The sequence below is a fragment of the Drosophila suzukii genome, chromosome 3, assembly GCF_043229965.1.
Source record: "Drosophila suzukii chromosome 3, CBGP_Dsuzu_IsoJpt1.0, whole genome shotgun sequence".
NCBI classification, from domain to species: Eukaryota; Metazoa; Arthropoda; class Insecta; order Diptera; family Drosophilidae; genus Drosophila; species Drosophila suzukii.
In genome coordinates, this window is record NC_092082.1 from 78,932,981 (window position 1) to 78,952,121 (window position 19,141).

General features: G+C 48.7%; 7 protein-coding genes across 8 annotated transcripts; 4 read left to right on the forward strand and 3 right to left on the reverse strand.

Annotated features, from left to right (window-relative positions):
• The first annotated feature begins 191 nt into the window (after positions 1-191).
• On the forward strand, positions 192-2,933 carry LOC108011576 (protein MEMO1). Its single transcript, XM_017076746.4, has 6 exons — positions 192-372; positions 1,740-1,821; positions 1,880-1,948; positions 2,003-2,115; positions 2,171-2,282; positions 2,352-2,933. The coding sequence occupies exons 1-6, from the start codon at positions 324-326 to the stop codon at positions 2,812-2,814; spliced, it is 888 nt and encodes a 295-aa protein (XP_016932235.2). The 5' UTR covers positions 192-323; the 3' UTR covers positions 2,815-2,933.
• On the reverse strand, positions 409-1,591 carry LOC108011577 (uncharacterized). Its single transcript, XM_017076747.4, has 2 exons — positions 1,397-1,591; positions 409-1,325 (listed from the first exon to the last, which is right to left on the reverse strand). Exons 1-2 carry the CDS (start codon positions 1,474-1,476, stop codon positions 536-538), a joined length of 870 nt encoding a protein of 289 aa, XP_016932236.4. The 5' UTR covers positions 1,477-1,591; the 3' UTR covers positions 409-535.
• Positions 2,934-3,066: 133 nt separating the features above from the next.
• On the reverse strand, positions 3,067-13,765 carry LOC108014134 (uncharacterized). 2 transcript variants are annotated; one of them, XM_036818053.3, is made up of 15 exons: positions 12,765-13,765; positions 12,123-12,206; positions 11,874-12,052; positions 11,639-11,800; positions 11,429-11,574; positions 10,702-11,284; positions 9,718-10,521; positions 9,626-9,652; positions 8,874-8,954; positions 8,612-8,748; positions 6,026-8,551; positions 5,137-5,940; positions 4,206-5,080; positions 3,755-3,941; positions 3,067-3,692 (listed from the first exon to the last, which is right to left on the reverse strand). In XM_036818053.3, the coding sequence occupies exons 1-15, from the start codon at positions 13,275-13,277 to the stop codon at positions 3,319-3,321; spliced, it is 7,482 nt and encodes a 2,493-aa protein (XP_036673948.3). In that variant the 5' UTR covers positions 13,278-13,765; the 3' UTR covers positions 3,067-3,318. The 2 variants fall into 2 exon arrangements, with proteins under 2 accessions (XP_036673948.3, XP_036673947.3); XM_036818052.3 differs by having other exon boundaries at positions 11,874-12,064.
• Positions 13,766-14,521: 756 nt separating this feature from the next.
• Positions 14,522-14,719, forward strand: LOC108011575 (cytochrome c oxidase assembly factor 4 homolog, mitochondrial). Its single transcript, XM_017076745.4, has one exon. It carries the CDS (start codon positions 14,522-14,524, stop codon positions 14,717-14,719), a length of 198 nt encoding a protein of 65 aa, XP_016932234.1.
• Positions 14,703-15,172, forward strand: LOC108011574 (peptidyl-tRNA hydrolase 2, mitochondrial). Its single transcript, XM_017076744.4, has one exon. It carries the CDS (start codon positions 14,703-14,705, stop codon positions 15,120-15,122), a length of 420 nt encoding a protein of 139 aa, XP_016932233.4. The 3' UTR covers positions 15,123-15,172.
• LOC108011573 (GTPase Era, mitochondrial) lies at positions 15,107-16,419 on the reverse strand. The gene is made up of 2 exons (XM_017076741.4): positions 15,423-16,419; positions 15,107-15,362 (listed from the first exon to the last, which is right to left on the reverse strand). Exons 1-2 carry the CDS (start codon positions 16,354-16,356, stop codon positions 15,175-15,177), a joined length of 1,122 nt encoding a protein of 373 aa, XP_016932230.3. The 5' UTR covers positions 16,357-16,419; the 3' UTR covers positions 15,107-15,174.
• A 647-nt stretch (positions 16,420-17,066) lies between these two features.
• On the forward strand, positions 17,067-19,141 carry yellow-f2 (L-dopachrome tautomerase yellow-f2). The gene is made up of 4 exons (XM_017076755.4): positions 17,067-17,310; positions 17,487-17,876; positions 18,159-18,814; positions 18,880-19,141. The coding sequence occupies exons 1-4, from the start codon at positions 17,139-17,141 to the stop codon at positions 19,018-19,020; spliced, it is 1,359 nt and encodes a 452-aa protein (XP_016932244.4). The 5' UTR covers positions 17,067-17,138; the 3' UTR covers positions 19,021-19,141.

A 19,141-nucleotide genomic window follows, 5' to 3' on the forward strand; every position in this document is an offset into this window, starting at 1 on the left:
TTTATTTCTTATAAAAGTAACCAAACAATTCAACTAAAAAATATTAAAAATACTCAATATATCGATATTTTTCGGCTTATAAATATTTTATCAATTTAAAAAAAGAAGATATATTAGCGGGAGGGTGTCCTCGCTAACTTATCGATAGCCCATTATGACACATGTTTGCCATCCCTGGTTCGCACGTAGGTTTCTTGAAAGCAGTCGACACGGTCACACTGCTGGCAGCAATAACAAAAAACAAAGAGAGGTTTTTTGTACAAGTTACTGCCAGTTAATAGCTCTACCTGACTAAACAGACCAATTAGGGATCTCGCACCAACATGTCGGCCAGAAGAGCAACCCACGCAGGCAGCTGGTACACGGATTCGGGTGAGTAATTGCCCAACCATGAAAAAAAGATAACACAATCAATTGCAATTGCATCTTATGTGTGGGTGATATACATATGTATGTGGTGCACCAGTGTGTGTGTGCGGGTAATGAACTCTAGGATGAACCATAAAATAACTAGAAATATCTTCATATTGGCCATTCAGAAGTTCTTTTCCGGATCGGAGCCCACCGCATTGCGAATCTCGTCCATGCGATCGTAGGCTATCTCGGTGGCCCAGCACAGGCGCTTCTCCAGCTCGCTGTTGCGCCGTCGCTGCTGACGCAGTGCATCCAATCCGCGCTCCAGTTGCGTGCACGCCCTGAAGAATGTGCTCAGCTCTGGGATGTCACCGAATTCACCGGGATGCCGGCGGAATCCCTGCGTGGCGTCCGTGGTCAGCTTGTCCAGGCGATTCTGCAGAAAGCGCTGGTCGAACATCTTCTGCAGCTCCTGGGTAGTCGCCTTGCCCATCTGGTTGTTGGAGTCGTTCAGGTTCAGGTCCCGGATGCGGTTCTTCAGGCCAGTGAAGTTGACTGACTCGAATTTCTCGCCGATGCCCTGGAAGAGCTCGTAGCTCTGCTTCAGCTCCAACTGCATCTTCTGCACATCGTCGTCGAGGCTCTTGGCCGCATGCGATTCCATGAACTCGGCTCGGGCACTGCGATCCTTGGGCGGGCCCTCATAGCCCGATCTCAGCGAATAGCTGGAGGAAGTGGAAGTCGCACCCGAATCCTTGTGCTGGCCATCTCCTCCCGCCAAGCGATCTTTAGTGGAACCGCTTGCCGCCGACGAACTCTTTGTACTGCGTGCGGAAGAGGTCTTGCCCACCTTCTTCTTTGATTTCCCCGATTTTACGGGCCTAGTCTTTTTTATTGCCCCGAAAATGGGCAGCGGATTGGGACTCAAGAGCAGATCGTTTGTTATCTGTCTCTCAGAATCGCCAGTTGCTCTGTATTATATACATAAGAAAATGCGTTATATTTCTTAAAAGGTATCTGTTATGATGCCTGTGAAACTTACTGCTGCGACATAATGGCTGTCAGCTCATTCCGAATGCGACTCATGAGCTCATCACTGTGCTTTTCCTTATCATTATCCATGGCGGAATGTTTAACTAAAATTTTAATCAGTAATTAATAACTTATATCGCTGCAGTATTATGTCGATTTAGCAAAAGTCCAATAGAACTACTGTTACTTTTGTTTGTTTGCTGCTAGGCAACTCAAAGCCAGCTAAGTTGGTTTATTTGAATGCTCTCACAATGTTTTCCAGTTAACATGTTATTTACATTATTACATTACATTATTATATTAATAATTATTGCCACTCAATTACTTACCAATGTTTCCAACTTATTTTTCAGGCACTGAGCTTTCCAGGCAGTTGGACCGCTGGTTGGGTGCTGCTGATCTCTCGCATGGACCGGCTCGCGCCATTATTGCTCCGTAAATTAGAACGAAATTTGTGTATAAATCCTTATTGTAATTCCTCAATTTTCCCCAGACACGCTGGATACACATACTGTGGTGCCTGCGGAGCGTTCGCCTATCGCCAAGTCAGCCCTGTTGTCGTGTAAGGACTTGAAATTATAGCTTTCAATCAAGACAATTGAACATTTGCTTGCAGCAAGCGAATCTTTATACTGGGTCCCTCGCATCATGTGCGCCTGCGTGGTTGTGCCTTATCCGTGGCGAAGAAATACAGGACTCCCCTCTACGATCTCAATATTGATACTCAGAGTATGATTGTTCAGAGTGGCAAATACCTGGTTTTTAATTTGCTGATTGATTTTAGTCAACGCTGAGCTGGAGAAGACCGGACTGTTTTCTTGGATGGACATGAAAACTGACGAGGATGAGCACTCCATTGAGATGCATTTGCCTTACATAGCTAAAGTGATGGAGGAGTAAGTTAAATACTTTATTCGCTGAAAGCTCTAAGTATCCACTCTAATAAAATACTCAATTTCCTCCAGCTACAGGGACCAGTTCACCATTGTGCCTATCCTGGTGGGCTCGCTCAACCCCGAGCAGGAGGCGCAGTACGGTAGCCTGCTGTCCCCCTACTTGATGGACCCCACCAACCTGTTTGTGATATCCTCCGACTTCTGCCACTGGGGCCAGCGCTTTAGCTACACGTACTACGACCGCTCCTGCGGCGCCATCCACAAGTCCATCGAGAAGCTGGACAAGCAGGGCATGGACATCATCGAGACGCTCAGTCCGCAGTCCTTCACCGAGTACTTGCGCAAGTACAACAACACGATATGTGGCCGTCATCCCATCGGAGTGATGCTGGGCGCCGTAAAGGCCCTGCAGGATCAGGGCTACGACAAGATGAGTTTCAAGTTCCTCAAGTACGCCCAGAGCAGCCAGTGCCAGGACATGGAGGACTCCAGCGTGAGCTACGCCTCTGGATCCCTTGTCTTTGAGATTTGAACGCAAACAAGTATTTTAGCCACTCCACAGCGCATCTTATACGTGAATCTTAAGAATAACGTTTTTATAATTACTAGCATCAAATTGAAAATTTAAAATAAATCCAATTATCTCAAGAAGTTGTAATTTAGATGGTCTCGTTGGATAAAATAAAAGCCATTATTAATTATTAAAAATTAATTAAAAATGGAATACCAATACCCTCAGAATATATTATATCCAATTAAGCTGTCAATGAAACCACCTTGCATGTGAACTTCCATTTAAGTTAATTTTTTCTTTATTTTTCTCTTTTTTGTTGAAACATTGAAATTGACTCCTAAGCCATTTTAAATGATTTCTTGGATGCTTTTCTGTTTTTTGTATTTTTATGTTTCGTTCTTTTCTGGTTTTCATTTATCGTTTCTCAGCCCTATCGATGAAATGTCTGCGTATGTGAGAGTGGGATGAATGTAAGGAGTTCAAATCAATCTGCTGGCCATGCAGCACCTCTTGTCATGTGGCTCACCACCAGGCGGCGGCCGCATTGGCGGCTCCTCCGGCGGTGGCATCCGCCGAGGGGGCATCGCCCGGTCCACCCCCAGTTGCCGTGCCATTGAGCCGCGAGCACTGCTCGGCATCGCTCGCGATCTGCAGCGCGCTCATGTTCTGGACGAACGTCTCCAGGGCGGCGGCACTCTCGTCCTGGCTGTACGGCGAGGTTCGCTGGCTGAGCGGACTGCGGCGCAGGAATTCGTTCAGGTCGCTGGCCACACTGGCTGCCTTCGAACCTCCGCCCGGCACCACCGAGGGGTCGAAGTCGTAGCCAAAGGGATCCGGTGGCGCCGGCGGCTGTGGCATTCGCGTCAGCAGATTGTTCTGGACAAAGAGGTGGGAATCTAGAAGAGGAATTTTTATATTTAAGTATGTATATGGGCTACATATATCCATCACTACTCACCACTGCCATAGTCGGCGGCCACGTTGTCGCAGTAGTTGGAACCTGGACCCTGCTGCTGCTGCTGAGGATCGTAGGCGTTCGAGGAACGCACCCGGCTGCCAAATACGCTGGTGATCTCCACGTGGTGCGGCGATGGCGACGCGTTGTTGCGCGTGAAGTTGGACTCCGATATATTGTGTATGGAGACCTGCGAAGGGAGATACAATGGATTAGGCAAGTCTACTTATAAACAAATTATAAAAAGATTAGACAACTTAATTTCGGTATTATTTTTCATTCATTAGTACGATTTTTTAATTCAAATTAAAAATGTGCACATAAAATGATTTGATCAGGATGAGAAAAATGAAATGAATGGATAGGTTTCATAGTTCCAAAAGGACACCGGATGGTTTGGGTAGTTCAAAAGGACCTCTTGGCCGTAAGACCAGATCCCAGGCCCGTCACGCACCTCGTTGTTGAGATGCTGGCCCGGTATCAAGTTCTTGAGGAAAGCGGCGTCGTCGTAGCGAATGACCCCGGTGTTCGGGATGCCCTCCAGGTAGGAATTGAAACCGGTGATGGTGGGCGGCGGAGAGTCGTCGCCACAGCTGTGATGCATGTGGCATTCGCTCGATCCACCGCCGCTGCCAGGACCTTGTGAAGCGGCGGCAGCTGCCGCTGAGAACACCTCGAAGCCGTTGTAGTAGCTCGACTGCTGGTACTTCTCCTGCAAAGGAACGCCTCCTCCTGCTCCCGCCGAATTGTAATCCGACGACTGCTGCTGCTGCTGGCCATAGCCCGTCCACTTGCTATCCTTGGCCTTTTGCTTCAGCTCACTGCCAATGGCCGAAAGACATTTTTGCGATTGCTTGGGACGGGCAATCACTGCCGCATCGCCGACCAGTCTGCCAGGACTGTTGCCTCCGCTTTCGGCGTTGCTAGGGGGAACGTTGGTACAGCTAATACTGATATTGTTGTGCGTCCCGTTGCCGCCGTTGCTGCTTCCGCTGCTGTTGCCACTGGCCGATCCGCTGGAGAAGTAGGAGAAATTCGAGGTATTGCTGCTGCCGACGACTTGGCCGCCAACATTGGCACCAGTGGCCTGCTGATGCTGCTGCTTCTGCTGCGTGGCTCGAGCCGCCTCGGCCACAGCTTCTTGGGGCGTATAGTAGTTGACATTGCTGCCGAACTGCCGGTAACCGCCCATGGCCAAGCCATTGGTCACCGCCTGGTGAAGCGCCGGATTGCGTATGGTGAACATGCCGTTCTCGTTCTTGATGATTGCGGCAGGTTGATCCATGGCCATGGGTGGGGCAACGGGTAGTCCTGCGGCAAAGTTTCGCACTGCAACGAAAGGGTATCATATGATTGTTTACATGTTCCTTATTTGATTAACTCACCTGGCGGCATCGGGTTGGGATTGGGTGGCATCATACCTCCGCCGGCCACTGGCCCATTGCCCTGGTGGAACATTGGATTGCGCAGGGTGATAATATTGCCACTGGCATTGGCTTCGATGGTGGCTGGCGAGACCGCTGGTTTTTGGCTATCCGCAGAACCATTTCCGCCTCCTCCTCCTCCCGAACGCTGCTTATTAGGCGCTCCAGAGCTGCCAATGTTGCCGCCGCCCCCACCACCAGATTTTCCACGGTTGCGACGGCGACGCCTGGAGGATTTCCCGCTGGCACTTGCCGCCGAGGCCGCTGCAGCCACGTTTGGAGGAGCAGACGGAGCTTGGCTATTGCGATTTGGCCGCGGATTGGCCTCAACCATGATTACACCGTTGGGATCCATGCCAGCGGCTCCGGCTGCTCCGTAGTAGCTCGACAGAAGGTGCGACGGCTGCTGGAAGTGGTGCTGCTGTGGCTGCTGCTGCTGCTCGGCCAGAGGCTTGGACAGCAGTCGAATGGACTCGCTCTTCTGGCGCAACTGCTCGCTCTTGGCCGGGTCCACCTTGGTAAGCGTGATACCAGGCGGCAGAGAGAGATGCTCCACCTGCACACCACGGTTCAGCTGGTCCATGATGCTGCAGTTGGGAGACTGCGATGCCTGCTTCGAACTGGAACTGCCACCTGACTGGCCGATGCGTAAATGCTGCATCTGCTGGGTCAGGGTGCTGGCATAGCTTCCAGTTTGCGGCGGAGGTATGGCAACTTCGTTGGGATTGAAATAGCCCATGTTGTGTGGAATGCCGGAGAGATCCTCTGGATGCGGAGAAAGAAGACAAATATGATCGATTAAAATTGTAGTAACCAAGATGCAGTGTTCCAGGGGTTTCCCATTACTCACCCTGCTTTTGGCGATGTCCGCGCTTACCGCGCTGCGATCTCTTTGGAGGAGCACTCGCCTCAACTGAATGAGGGTTGGAGTGCTGCTGGACCTGTTGCTGCTGACCACCGGTTGAGGGCTTGGTCCGACCATTGCCCCGTCCACCTCGCGACTGCTGGTGTGTCTGCGGAGGCGGCTGGATTGGAGCGCTGCGATTGGATTCGAGATGCGCAGGAGCCTGTTTCTGCTTTCTCGACGATTCTGTAGGACGCTGCGACTGGCTCTTGGCAGGCGGCGCTTTTTCCTGCTGATACTGCTGCTGCTGCTGTGGCGGATTGGACTTTCCAGCGGAAGCAGAAGAAGACTTGCCTCTTGTCTGGGCTTGAACCTTCGCAGGCTGCGGCGCCTGCTGCTGTTTCTGAGGAGCCTCCTGTTGCTTAACCTTCTTGACCGGAGCGGCGACTGGTGCCGGAGCTGGCTTCGCCTTTGTGACCACTGGAGGAGCAATTGGCTTGAGCGCAGGAGCAGCTGGCAGTTTGGGCTGCTGCCTAATTGGCGGCGGCGCTGGTGCTGGGACTTCCTCGCCGTCTTCCGACTCACTGCCAGTTTCCCACTCGCCCTCCGACGAATCCTGCATGTGCAGCGACTTGAATGGATTGTTGTCCAGCTGGCCAGGGTCCAGCCTCGACTTAAGACGCTTCTGCTTCTTCGGTGGCTCCGGCTCTGGAACGGGCGCTGCCGCAACTTCCACCACCTTGGGTGGCTTGGCAGTCGGCTTCTTGGGTGCAGTCTTTGGCTTCACACTGCACACCGAACTCTCGCGCGTGCTCTGCGGCGTCTGGGTCTTGGAGGAGTTGCTGCTCGCAGTGGAACTCGAAGCGGTGGCCACAGCAACGGCTGATTTCTTCGCTTGCTTCTTGCTTTTCAGCTTGACTTCCTTTTCAGCCGCAGCAGCTGCTGCTGCCGCCGCCGCCGCCGCTGCAGCTTCTGCCTCCGCCGCTGCTGCTGCTGCCGCCGCCGCTGCCGCTCGCTTAGCCTCTTTCTTCTTGGCCTTGGCGCTCTTTTCGGGAATACTGGGCGCTGGAGCCTGAACTGCGGCAGGCGGAGGAGCAGTTTCTTCCGGCTGAGCCGGACCGGAAGCCACCATGTGCCCGTTGACAAAGGTGTACAGTAGTTTGTCCTCGTGTGGAGCACTGCCCTTGGCCACCACGGTCACCTGCTGCTCGGCGCCCGGATGGGGCAGCTGCACCCGGCGTATGGTCACAATGCGCTTGGAGGGATCGGCAGTGATGGAGTTGGCCGCCATGGCGGCAATCACATCCCGTGAGAGTTGAGGCGGATGTTGCGACTGCTGGGGAGGAGCAAAACACACGGGGGTGTTCTGCTGCCCTAATCCTGGCGGTGAATAATAGGAGGTGCTGCTGCTGAACTCTGGATACTGCGAAGCAGACTGCGGCGGTGCCTGTCTAACGGTCTCGACAGCGGGAGCGGTCGAGACTCCATTAAGGATTTCCTCCAGCTGGGCCATCTTGGCCAGCTGTTGCTGCTTCGTGGGCAGGTAGGAGAACTTGAACTCGTTGTTCGTCTGCTTGACGGTGGCAATAAGTTCGAGGATCACCGTCTCCACCTTTGCCTTGGCCCGCTGTAGGTTTTTGATGTTCGCCTCCAGCTCGCCGATGCGCTTCTTCTCCCTTTTCCGGCCGCCCGCAGCCGTCAGCGCCTTCATTTCGTACTTGTCGATGAACTCCTTGAAGTAGATATCCAGGAACTGTCCGCGTAGGTCCTCAAGTTCCTTGATGCGCTTCTCCTCCTCCTTGCGCATCTTCTGCTTGGCCTTCTTGGCTGCCTTCTTCGGGTTGGCGGTCTGCGGCTGCTGGGACTTGCCCTCGATAAAGTTGAGGGTCTCGTTTATCCAGCGCTGTTGGTCCTGTTCACGGGTATAGGTATAGGTGCCCAGGAACTCGGCAAAGTCCTGCATCATGTCCTCTTTGCTGTAGTCCGCTGGAAAGCCTCCTCCACGTTTGAAAGCGGCCACAGCAGCCGCAGCTTCGGCCGCCGTTGCCGCAGCGGAGGCGTCCGAGGCATCTGTATGCATCTGGAGCCGCTTGCAGAGGCTGTCCAGGCGCAGCAGACTGTTGTCGCCCTCCTGCTCCTCCTGGTCACCAATCTCGTTCAGAGCTGCCGCAGCCGCTGCAGCAGCTGCCGGAGGCATCTTCCGAGGATTGCTGGAGGACTGAAGTTGTGCCGTGGCGAACACTTTCAGGCTTGGTGGCTGGTTCGGCGGAAGGGATTCGGCCTTAGGCGGCCGCTTCGGTGGGATCGCTACCGGCGCGGGCACAGCAGCTGGCTCCGGCATGGTGGATTTAGCCTTGGATGGCGGTGCCTCCTCCGTGGACTTGGTTTTCCGGTCATTCACAATCTGAGAGAGCTTCTTACGTAGACGGTCACGCGTCTCATTGAACCGCGCATGGTTGCACTCCTTTTTGACACGTTTCTTTGAGTGATTCTCCTTGCAGGGCTCACCAATATCCGCATAGTCGGCACAGCCTAAAGTATGTGTAATGGGATATTAGTACATTATCCAAATAGTAATTTCTTGGCACTTACATTTGCGCATCTTTTCCTTGCTCTTCTTGTTGCCTGCCGCATCGCCATTTCTTCCTCCGGATTGCGACAAGTTCGACTCTCCAGCCTTGGATTTGGCACCCGATAGACCCGTGGTGCTATCTGGTTTAGTGCGTTTTCTGCAAGGATACATTTTAAATGGTTCATTAGTTTGAGGAAATTTCTTTATCCAAGTTATTTTCCTCTTCAGAGATTACTACTTGAAAAATATTTGAATTTAATTATGCTTCTTTTTAAAACTTACATTATCTGAGAATCGTGCAACATCATGAGCTGATCCACTCCAAACTGCATCTTCTCTATGTTGGCATCACCCAGCGTAAAACTGCAATGGGAATGACAATTATAATCAACTTTATCTTTTTCCAGTCCCATTTTCACATGTCAGTGGCTGTCATGGGAAAAGGCAGCCTACTGCATTACAAATCGTCAAACTGTTGTAAACTGTCACTGATCTAACGAAAGTAGGTTATCATATTTGTATAAAATGATATTTGTATTTTTATAATTTTTTTTTTAATTTTCTTAATATTATTAATTTTTTTTGATATTTTTTTCGAGATTGAAAGGCGTAATGTTCAATTAATCAACAATCAATAGGCGATAGTAACAAAGTTGCAAAGTCACTATATATTGCACTATATTTTATTTAACAAAACTTAACTCATTAGAAAGAGGATTTTCACAAACCTAATAAATACATATGCTTGAAAACTAAAAAAAATTATAGATTTAATAATTAAATCTTTTTTCATAAATATTCCACTTAAAATCAGTCAATACAAATAAGTATTTTTAAGTTCACTTCACTAATATATTGAAATGGCAACCCTAACCGATTAATAAACGGTGTAGAGAGGCCCTAAGAAAAGCACATGTCGGTCCACAAATGTCATAAAAAGAAAATTTCAGTCCTTGCAAAATGGTTTGCAGAAAGCAAAATAATTTTACGAAATATGAAGAAAAAATGTAATAAGTGTATTTAATCATACTTACTCATCAGTGATTTTGAAAGGTGAATATCTGCAGAAATAATAACATATTGTTGGAGAACATTCGATTTGGTAAGCACTTTGTCAAGAACTTACCCAATAACCTGGGCCAAAAACTGCTCGAACCGACCGTCGTCTTTGTCGCCAATTACACTATTCAGCCGCAGGCGAAGGTCCCCCTTGAGCAGTTCCAGGTGACCAAAGTCCGTGCTGCTTGAGTTGAATTTCACAAAGAAGTTGGCGTAGATGGAGAGAACGAAGGTCCAGTAGGTTTTGTACACGTAGTGCTGGTTCCTCAGCTCCTGCAGCTCGGCGGGACTCGGAGCCAGCTTGCGGTTGAAGAACATCAGCGAGGGCAGCGTGGAGCGCAGCTCCTCCCGCGTGAACGACAGCGGCTGGAAGCAACGCAGCAGATACTTGGTCAGCGGCGGTGACAGCTGGTTGGCCAGAATCTTTCTGGCCAGCTGGCAAGCGGAGACCCGACAGTTCTCGCCGCAAAAGAACTGTGCCTCGATCGACTCGTGGCGGTAGCGCTTCCTGGTGGTCAGGTGCTGGAAAACCGCCCATGCGATGTGATATGTGGTACGCAGGGTATCGGTCTGCTCCGCCTGTCGCCGGAACACCGATCCGCTGCTGCTGCCGCCGCTTCCGGATGGTGACTCGTCCTCCGGGAGATCGCTGGAGCGTCGCTGCTGGTGCTGCGCGGCGGAGGAGCTCGAGGTGGCCGCCATAGCCGCATTGTGCTTAGCCTCGTCACTGGTGCAGGTGCTGAGGATCTTGGACTTCATCAGCTTCGGGTCCTTCTCGACAATGCCGAGCGTTGTGCACTTGGCACAATGGCCCGCTTGTCGCGGTCGCAAAGGAGTGCCGGCGATGGAGCAAGTTATGCATTTACAGTTCCTGCCGGATGAGAAATATGTAAGTTAAAAATCTTCATTAAGATTCTTCGGAAAATTGTTGATTAGAATAATCTGTTGTTCGGAATGTCTTAAATTTTTATTGATAGATTTGAATTTAGTACCCGCTTTTCGATAACAATTTGTATAAGGTTCTTTAGATCTTCTGGCTCCCACAACTTACTCGTTATGGTGCTCGAGAAGCGAATTGCACTTCTTGCAGAGATCCTCGTGCACCAACTTATTGGGCGGATCGTAGAAACCGTCGGGCCACTTCAGCTTCGTGAAGGCCATGATGTTCTTCCAGGCCAGCTGGCGATCCACGATGCGCTGGAAGTCGATGAACTCATCGTCGCTGATGTCCGGCAGCGAGAACGAGGTGGCGTCCAGGACGACCTTGTCGAATATGTTGTACACATCCAGCAGGCCCATCCGGCGCTCGTGCTCCGTGGGCGACAAGTTGAACTTGTTCAGCTCGATCCAGATGTCCGTCCAGCGCCGCTCGATAGAGTGCATGTGCTCGTCGAACAGCATGTACCGCTTGATTAGCGCCGTCGTCTGGGCCGATGGAGCCGCCTCCTTCAAGGAGAGGATGCAGGCCAGCATGGTATCCGCCAGGGGCGTGAACACATGTTGCTGGAACAGACGTTGGCACAGGAGCACCCACGAGAGCTTGAACTTGCGCAGGAAATCGTTCTCAAACGCAAACAGGCTGAGGGAGATCTTCTGCGAGATGCAATTCAGATCGGAGTAGCCGTCAAGAATGTCTGAAAGGGATTAAATGGAAGAGAGATTCATTAAATAAATAGGTAAGTACAATATTGTATCTATTAACGAAGTCTTCATGCAACTATCACTTAAAAAAAAAATAAATATTTTTATTAAGCTTCGTTCTTTCATATTGCTCTTACATGTCAGCATCCTCTCTGCGGAAATCTTCTCGTTCTCCTGAATGTTCTGGGCAATCTCGATCATGCCCTCGGAGAATGCCTTCACAATGCATTCCACATTATAGGCGAGTATTTGTAGCAGCAACATCGGATTGTTGGCCATCAAGCTGGAATCGAATTCAAGGCTTATAAGCATGGAGTAAACAATACTGGTCTTCAGTGTTTACTTACATGGCGCTGAATAGCACTAATATCATATTATCGGAGATCGCTGTATCATCAATAAAATCAAGATATTCGGCATTCTTATCGTAGAGATAGCCGCTAGTAATCCAATAGATCTCCTTGTTGCATTCAAGCAGCTTCTCAAACTTATTGTAGGCAGCATCGTTTCTGTAAAAAAGATTTATGAGTATTTCATTAATTCCATTTATTAGATCGCTTTAATTTATACGACAGTCCTTACTTCAACATGGGGCTGTAGGCCTTGATCAGTACGTCCAGCAACATGACCACCATGTGCGCAGCCTTAAATTGATCCATCATGATGGCCATGATGGTTTCGCGGTATTCGAGACATTCCTTGCAGGAACAAAATGTGAAGAACTCCTCCTTCCGGTGTTTCACAAATATGAAGGCAAGATTCTGGAAATATAGCTACAATGGATTAGGAGTACGTTTTATTTAAAGAGCTTTATATTTCAGGCAAACGCACCGTAATTGCACGCAGCTGTCCGTCGGCGTCACGCAGCGGATTCTTCGGATCCTCAGAGAAGAGACGCATGTTCTCAATGGCCATCTGAAAAAGTGACAATTTGAGTAAGAAAATTTTAATTTGAGAAATGAGACGCCTTTTAAAAATTGTTGATCTTTTTATTTTAGGAAAAAAAAATATTTTAATCGAATTATACAGTTTAGTCAGTCAGTTTTTTCTCTCTTATTTCATGCTGTAGGAATAATGTGTTGCTACTTTCAAACACTCACCGAAAATAGAATACAAAATATATTTTTTTAATTAAGCTCATTTTAATCCATTTAAGTATTGAGATAGACACACTCATATGGAATCTAAGGAACTAGGCAACGAGTAAATATATTTGAAAAGTAGAAGATCTATCCAATAAGCCAATTTTTTCTATTTCTAGACCTAATTATGATGAAAAATCGATCCAAAAACTAGTATTGGCCAGTCCTGACAAGTAAAAACATACCTTTCTGCTTATTTTATTATTCATACTATCATAATAATCCAATAATAATAAACAGTAAAAGTAATTCTTATTCTATTTCCGTGTTTCCCCAGGCCTATAACTGTGCAACCCAACAAATACTATCCAATTCCCTTTGGCAAACCCACCAAGTACGACCGCGTCTCATCGTTGGGATCGCCGCCCTTGTGCTCGCACTCGTGGAGCAGCTTGTCGCTGAGCTCCAGCTCGATGGCGTTGTCTTCCCGCTGGCTCCACTGCATCAGCGACACCACCTCCTTGTAGACCGTCTCCGCCTTGGGGGCGGGGGCATAAGGATCGAAGGGAGGCAGTGCGAGGATCGTGTGCAGCGTATTGATGATGTTGCCCTCGGGAAAGTTGAGCCGCTCCAGGAGATGGCATGGCGGTGAGCTGCTCCGTGCCGGCTTCGCCTGTTGGACACCAGCAGGCGGTGGCGACGGATTCAACTGGGAAGTGGAGCAGGATGTGGCATCCGCCTCCGCATCCGCATCTACATCAACATCCGCGTCCGCATCCACGTCCATGGCGGATAGGGACATCACATGGCAGCAGGGAGGTGTATCCTCCCCCGATGGCAGTTCGCCATTTACCAGCGGCTCATCCGCATCCGTTTCTTTGGTGTGCGCCACCTGATCGGCCATTTCACGGGGTTTCACACGGCGGGGGCGGGGGATTAGCCCAACCAACTCTCAATCCCCGGATCCGGATCACTTGTTAGTCTTTGGTGCTTCTGCTGGCCAAATCCGCGTATGCGCGACGCATTATTATATACGAAATCACAGATGTAGATGCACTTTCACTCGTTCACTGTATGCGCGCGCGTGTCTGTGTGTGTGTGTGCTGGTGTTGGTGTGTGAGTGTGGGGATTGGATTGGTTTGGTTTTTGGATTCGGAATCGAAATCGGTTTGGAAAAGAACGCAACGCGCTTCGCCCCACGAAACGCGCCAAGTGCGCCTCTGCTTTTGCGCTTTTCACTGGCGTGCCATCCGATTTTCCGGGTCTTCGTGCCGTTGCCTCGCAGCTCAGTTTCCGTTCCGTTTGCACCCACGATTGTTGTGATTTTCCGCTTTTTGTGATTTTTCGCCTGCTCGTTGCAATTCGTTCGTTTTCTCGTTGCAATTGGAGCGGTGTGACCGTGGCGCTGGCGAGTCGGTACACCATAACGCGAGGCGGGGGCACTGGGATTTAATGGTCACACTGATTTGCACCTGCCTTTTGGTGGGCAATTAGATTTACACGTTATTTTCCGGGTCTGTGGGCTGTAATTATTAACTTAGTGCATCAGTGGGCGAATAGATGGTTCTAGAATCATACAGGTGTCGATGGAACTTCGCGCCCGAAATTCGATCGTTCCTAGGTGAACAGCGTTGCCAGACTCGCCCGTAAATGACCGTTATTTACGATTTTAAAATTAAGTAACTATAAGAATAATGAAAATTATAGCCTATTTGAATGGATTTGATCTTTAAACAATGCGCACAAGAAATGTTAACAGTTTAGAAAGAAGTGAGTAAAGTTGTATAAACACTCACTTTTGTACACAGGTTATAAACTTTGTAGAAAAATACATAAAATAAGATGTTATGACTAAAATACACGACAAAATAGGTTGTAAAAAGAATAATTTGTAGTCCTTATTGCATGTACATATACTAATTATAAATTGGTCATCTTATATTCATTAAAAATTTAAAGTCTAAACTTCAGTTTATGTGAGAGACTACAAATTTTAGAAAGCCCTCTGAAAGAGAATACAGAAGTCGATATTTTTATAAGACTCACATCGCACAATAGTAATCGGTACTATCTATCGGCTCCTTGGCAACCCTACCCGAATTTCGTAATTCGAAACGAACTGCAGCGATTTCCACCGGCGAGCAGAAAATGTCCGCAGCGACGGATCAGGACCCCGTAGAACTGATGCTAAAGAAGACGGGCTGCATAGAGCTTCACTACAAGGTGCAGGAGTGCATCGCCGAGACGGGCGACTGGAGGGCTTGCCAGGACAAGGTCAAGGAGTTCCGCGCGTGCATGCAGAAGTACGTGGAGCAGCAGAGCCAGAAGTATGCCCACGTCAAGTAACCTCCTGCAGAAGTTCCTCAGCAACGGTTTGGCCTTTGGCAAGTCCACCAAACTGGCGTTGGTGGTCCGTTCCGACCTCAAGATGTCCAAGGGAAAGACTGCGGCCCAGTGCGCCCATGCGGCGGTCATGTGCTACCAGAGCTCTGTCCAGGGGACCAAACTGCAAAACGCCATCCTGCAGCGATGGTGTCTCGTGGGACAGCCAAAGATCGTGCTGCGAGTGGACAACTTCGAGGAGCTAAGATCGCTGGAACAAAAGGCCCAGGAGGCAAACGTGGTGGCCGCTATGGTGAGGGATGCTGGGCGGACTCAACTGGAATCCGGAACGGCCACGGTCCTCGGATTGGGCCCTGCTCCTGCCGAGGATCTGGATAAACTGGTGGCGCATTTGAAGCTTTTGTGAACTCTTAGGTTTATGCAACGTTACAAATAAAGTACAAGTAATTAACAACAGCTTATGAGGTGGTCTTCTTGCCCTTGGAAACCGTGGAGATGGTGAGGGACACCGCCTGGCCGAACATCTCCACGAGGTCCGAGGTAACCCGCTCCGTGATCTGTCGCAGTTTTCCATTGCCTTCGCCGCAGATTAGTCGTTCGATTCGCGTGGTGGGGCACTGAACTTGCACGGAGGTGTAGATCACATCTGAAAGAAACGAATGAGGGATTAAAATGAGTCTGTAGTAGGCAATAGAGTTCTGCTCACGTTTCTCCACACTGTAGTACTCCAGTTCGCACTTGAGGTTGTAGGGGATCTCCTGCGGCAAGTAGTCCAGCAGGCGGGCTCGCACGCTCTCCACAATCTGAGCTTCCGGGCTTGTGTCGGTCCGTATGTCGGCTGGGTATTTCCAAGACCTCTGCTTGGCTTGGCCCACCAGGTAGTTTTGCAGTTCCGGCAGTCCATTGCCCGTCAGGGCGGACACAAGAAACACGTCGCTGAAGTGGCTCCAGCTTGACTCCTTCTTGTTGATCCTCAACTCCTTGGCCAGGGGGTCCACTGCTGCAGCTCCTCGCTTGCCCGCAGTCAACGTATCGTTAGTGAGGGTTTTGATCATATCCAGCAGCAGGCGCTTCGACTTGAGGGCGTCTATCTTGTTGAGGACCAGGAAGCTGGGCAGGTTACTATAGGCCTTGAGCGTGTCCAGAACAGTGGGATGAAGTTCCTTCCTTGTCCAGCCATTCGAGGCATCGTGCACCACTGCAATGATGTCCGCATGCTGGATGGCATGGCGATAGGCGCTCTTGAAGCTCTGGTCCAAGTGGTGCCGCCGGATCTCGTGCTGAGTCACCAATCCAGGTGTATCGTAGAAGACCAACTGCGTCTGGCCAGTGGTGCAGATGGCAGTGTTCGACTGACGAGTGGTGTGCACCTTGGCCGAGGTGGGACACACTCGGTGGTTGACCGTGTTGTTGATGAACGTGCTCTTGCCCACATTGGGCACTCCGATTACGGCGATGTGCAGCGATCGCTGTTCCTCCCCAGGATTTCCGGAATCCACTGGCGGTGGCCGTGGGGTTGGAGCCACTGCATCATTGGTTTGGGCGGCTCCGGTCAAGCTGCGCACGTTGACAACCAATACATTGTGGGTTTTTGTGCTATTCAGCAACTTTAAGGCACTGGCAATCAAGTTATACCGCATTTTGTTAAGCTTTACTGAAATTTAAAGCCTATTTCACTACGGTGTAGTTATAGGGTGATGAGGGTGTTTGTTGTCGATATCGATGGGCGGTCAACAAGAGGAACTATTTACATCACAAATTTTACGACAGCCCTGATACCGATACCGAAAAGTCTATCGATTTTCATGAGTCACTCGTTGGTTTTGTATTGTTTGGCGCCAAATTCGTTACATTTCCCTTAACTTTTCTTATTTAATATTTTAATGGCTTATAAATCAATTTTATTTAATGTTTTAGCTACAAATGAAAAGGTTTTGTTATTTTTTGATTATAGCTTATTTATAAAAAGTATTTAGCTATTTTTTTTAAATCGTCAGTAAAATAGTTTTTTGTTATAAAAAATTGTTTAAATGCAATGCATGTGAATGTAAATACAAATAATACGTTGCGAATTCACAAGCCGTGCTTTAACCTCGTTTTTCACATTTTTAAAGTAGACTTACTTTCATTGAGCGAAAAGGAAACCAATTATTCAACAATATTATTTCTCGAGTATGATTTATAAGTATGCAAATAATTCAATCTTTAGTGCCGATTAGTATTGACAATATTAATAACAAGTCACAGAACCGGTTTGAGAGCTCGTGAGAGTCGGACTCTTATCAATATCAATTGTAATTTCCAACAGAGCGTGAGAGTATAGATTTCCGTTGGGAACATATTGGCTTTGGCTTTCAGTCGCTATTGAAGTCTCAGCTTGGGAAGACGAACATTATTCAGATCCCCAAGCGAACATAGAGCAATGTTATCGCCACAATTTCTGATTCTCAGCCTAATCGCAGGGCTAGAACTGCTTTCCCTGGCCGACGGTGATCCCATGATAGAGGTCTTCAGATGGAAACAGATGGACTTTTACAATCGCGGGGATGTACACCCGATGTTGGGCGGCAGACGTGACAGGCCCAGCCACTCAGGTGAATTTAAAAAATTAAATATGTGCTTTCTAAACTTTCGCATAAATCTAATTTACTCATAGCTTGTAATTATTGTGGAAATCGTTAGTATGAAAAATATATTTTACAAAATTATATATTTATTTATTTTACAAAAGTAGAATAATAATAGTGAAATTGTTTCCCTGTTCAACTAGCCCCCGTTGTCTTTCCTGGAAGATATTCTCGTCAGAAGCGGGAGATTATGACCTCCCGCGACTCTCCGGTAGTAATAAAGAGCCGTGTTGACAGTGATGACCCCAATGCCCCCTACATTCCGTACAACAACGTGCCCATGGGCGCCACTCATTTCCGGGGACGTCTATTTGTCACGATGCCCCGTCGCCGGGTAGGCATCCCGTCCACCTTGAACTACATCGATGTGGCCAAGGAGGGATCAAATCCGAGCCCCAAGCTGCAGGCCTATCCCAACTTTGCGCTCAATCAGTTCAACGCAAGTGCGGAAAACATTGTGTCTGTCTATAGGACCTCGGTGGATGCCTGCCAGCGCCTCTGGTTCATCGACACTGGAATGCTGGAGTACCCAAGTGAGTTTATTACATTCGAATTTTCGTAGGGCTTTCGTTTTTCTGATTTTAAAAGTAGATTGCATAAGGAACTAGGTTATTTTTGGGGTACCATGATTTCTTTGAAGCTTGCGCCTTATCAATTTAAGGTCGATTCAACGCCAGCCTTTTTATTAACTTGAGAGCTCTTTCTAAGAGCGTTGATTAGTTTTGTTGGTAAATGAGCACGGATTCTTTTTACTATTTCGGTTCATATAGTTTTTAAAAATACTATTACACTTGAATAACAACTTTCGTTTTTAGATAACCGCCAACAGATTCGGCGTCCCAGCATTTGGGTAGTTGACCTGGCCACGGATCGAGTGCTGAAACGCTTTGACATTCCGGAGAGCATCGCGGAGACGGGTCGCGGATTGGCCAGCATCACCGTCGATGTGAAAGCGGGTCAGTGCGGCGATGCCTACGCTTATATTCCGGATCTGGTCTACCGCCGACTGTACGTCTATCACCTGCGAGACGATCGGATGTGGGCCTTTGAGCACAACTACTTTAACTTCGATCCGCTCTCCGGGGATCTGAGCATTGGAGGGCAGACCTTCCGTTGGGACGACGGAATCTTCTCGGTCACTTTGGGAGCCCACAAGCCAGATGGCAGCCGGGATGTTTACTTCCATCCCATGGCCAGCACGAATGAGTTTGTGGTGTCCACACGGGTTCTGCAGCAGGAGTCCAATGCAGCTCGCTCTGATCACGGCAACGATTTCCGGGTGCTAGGAAGCCGAGGGCCATCCACTCAATCGACTATGCATGGCTATGATCCCGGCACCGGAGTGATATTCTTCGCCGAAATCCAGAAAAACGGAGTGGGATGCTGGAGGCCAACCACGCCAATCTCCGCGAGAAACTATGGCTCTGTGGACTCCAATGCTATGGATATGATTTATCCCAGCGACTTGTCGGTAAGTAAACAGATTATAACCATTATAAACTTCTATTATATGTAAATAATGTTTTATTTTTACAGATCGACGAGGACGGAACCATTTGGGTGATGTCCAACTCCATGCCCATCTTCATCTATTCCACGTTGGACACGAGTATATACAATTTCCGGATCTGGAAACAAAGTGCTTCGCTGGCCAAGATGGGCACAGTTTGTGAATGATTTGTGTGGGATTACATTAAAGAATGTTTCACAAGTATGTTTTTTAGTTATAAGTAAATTGAAATTAGCCACTGAGCATATTTACATATAAAATAAAAAAAATTGGACTAAAACCTGAAAA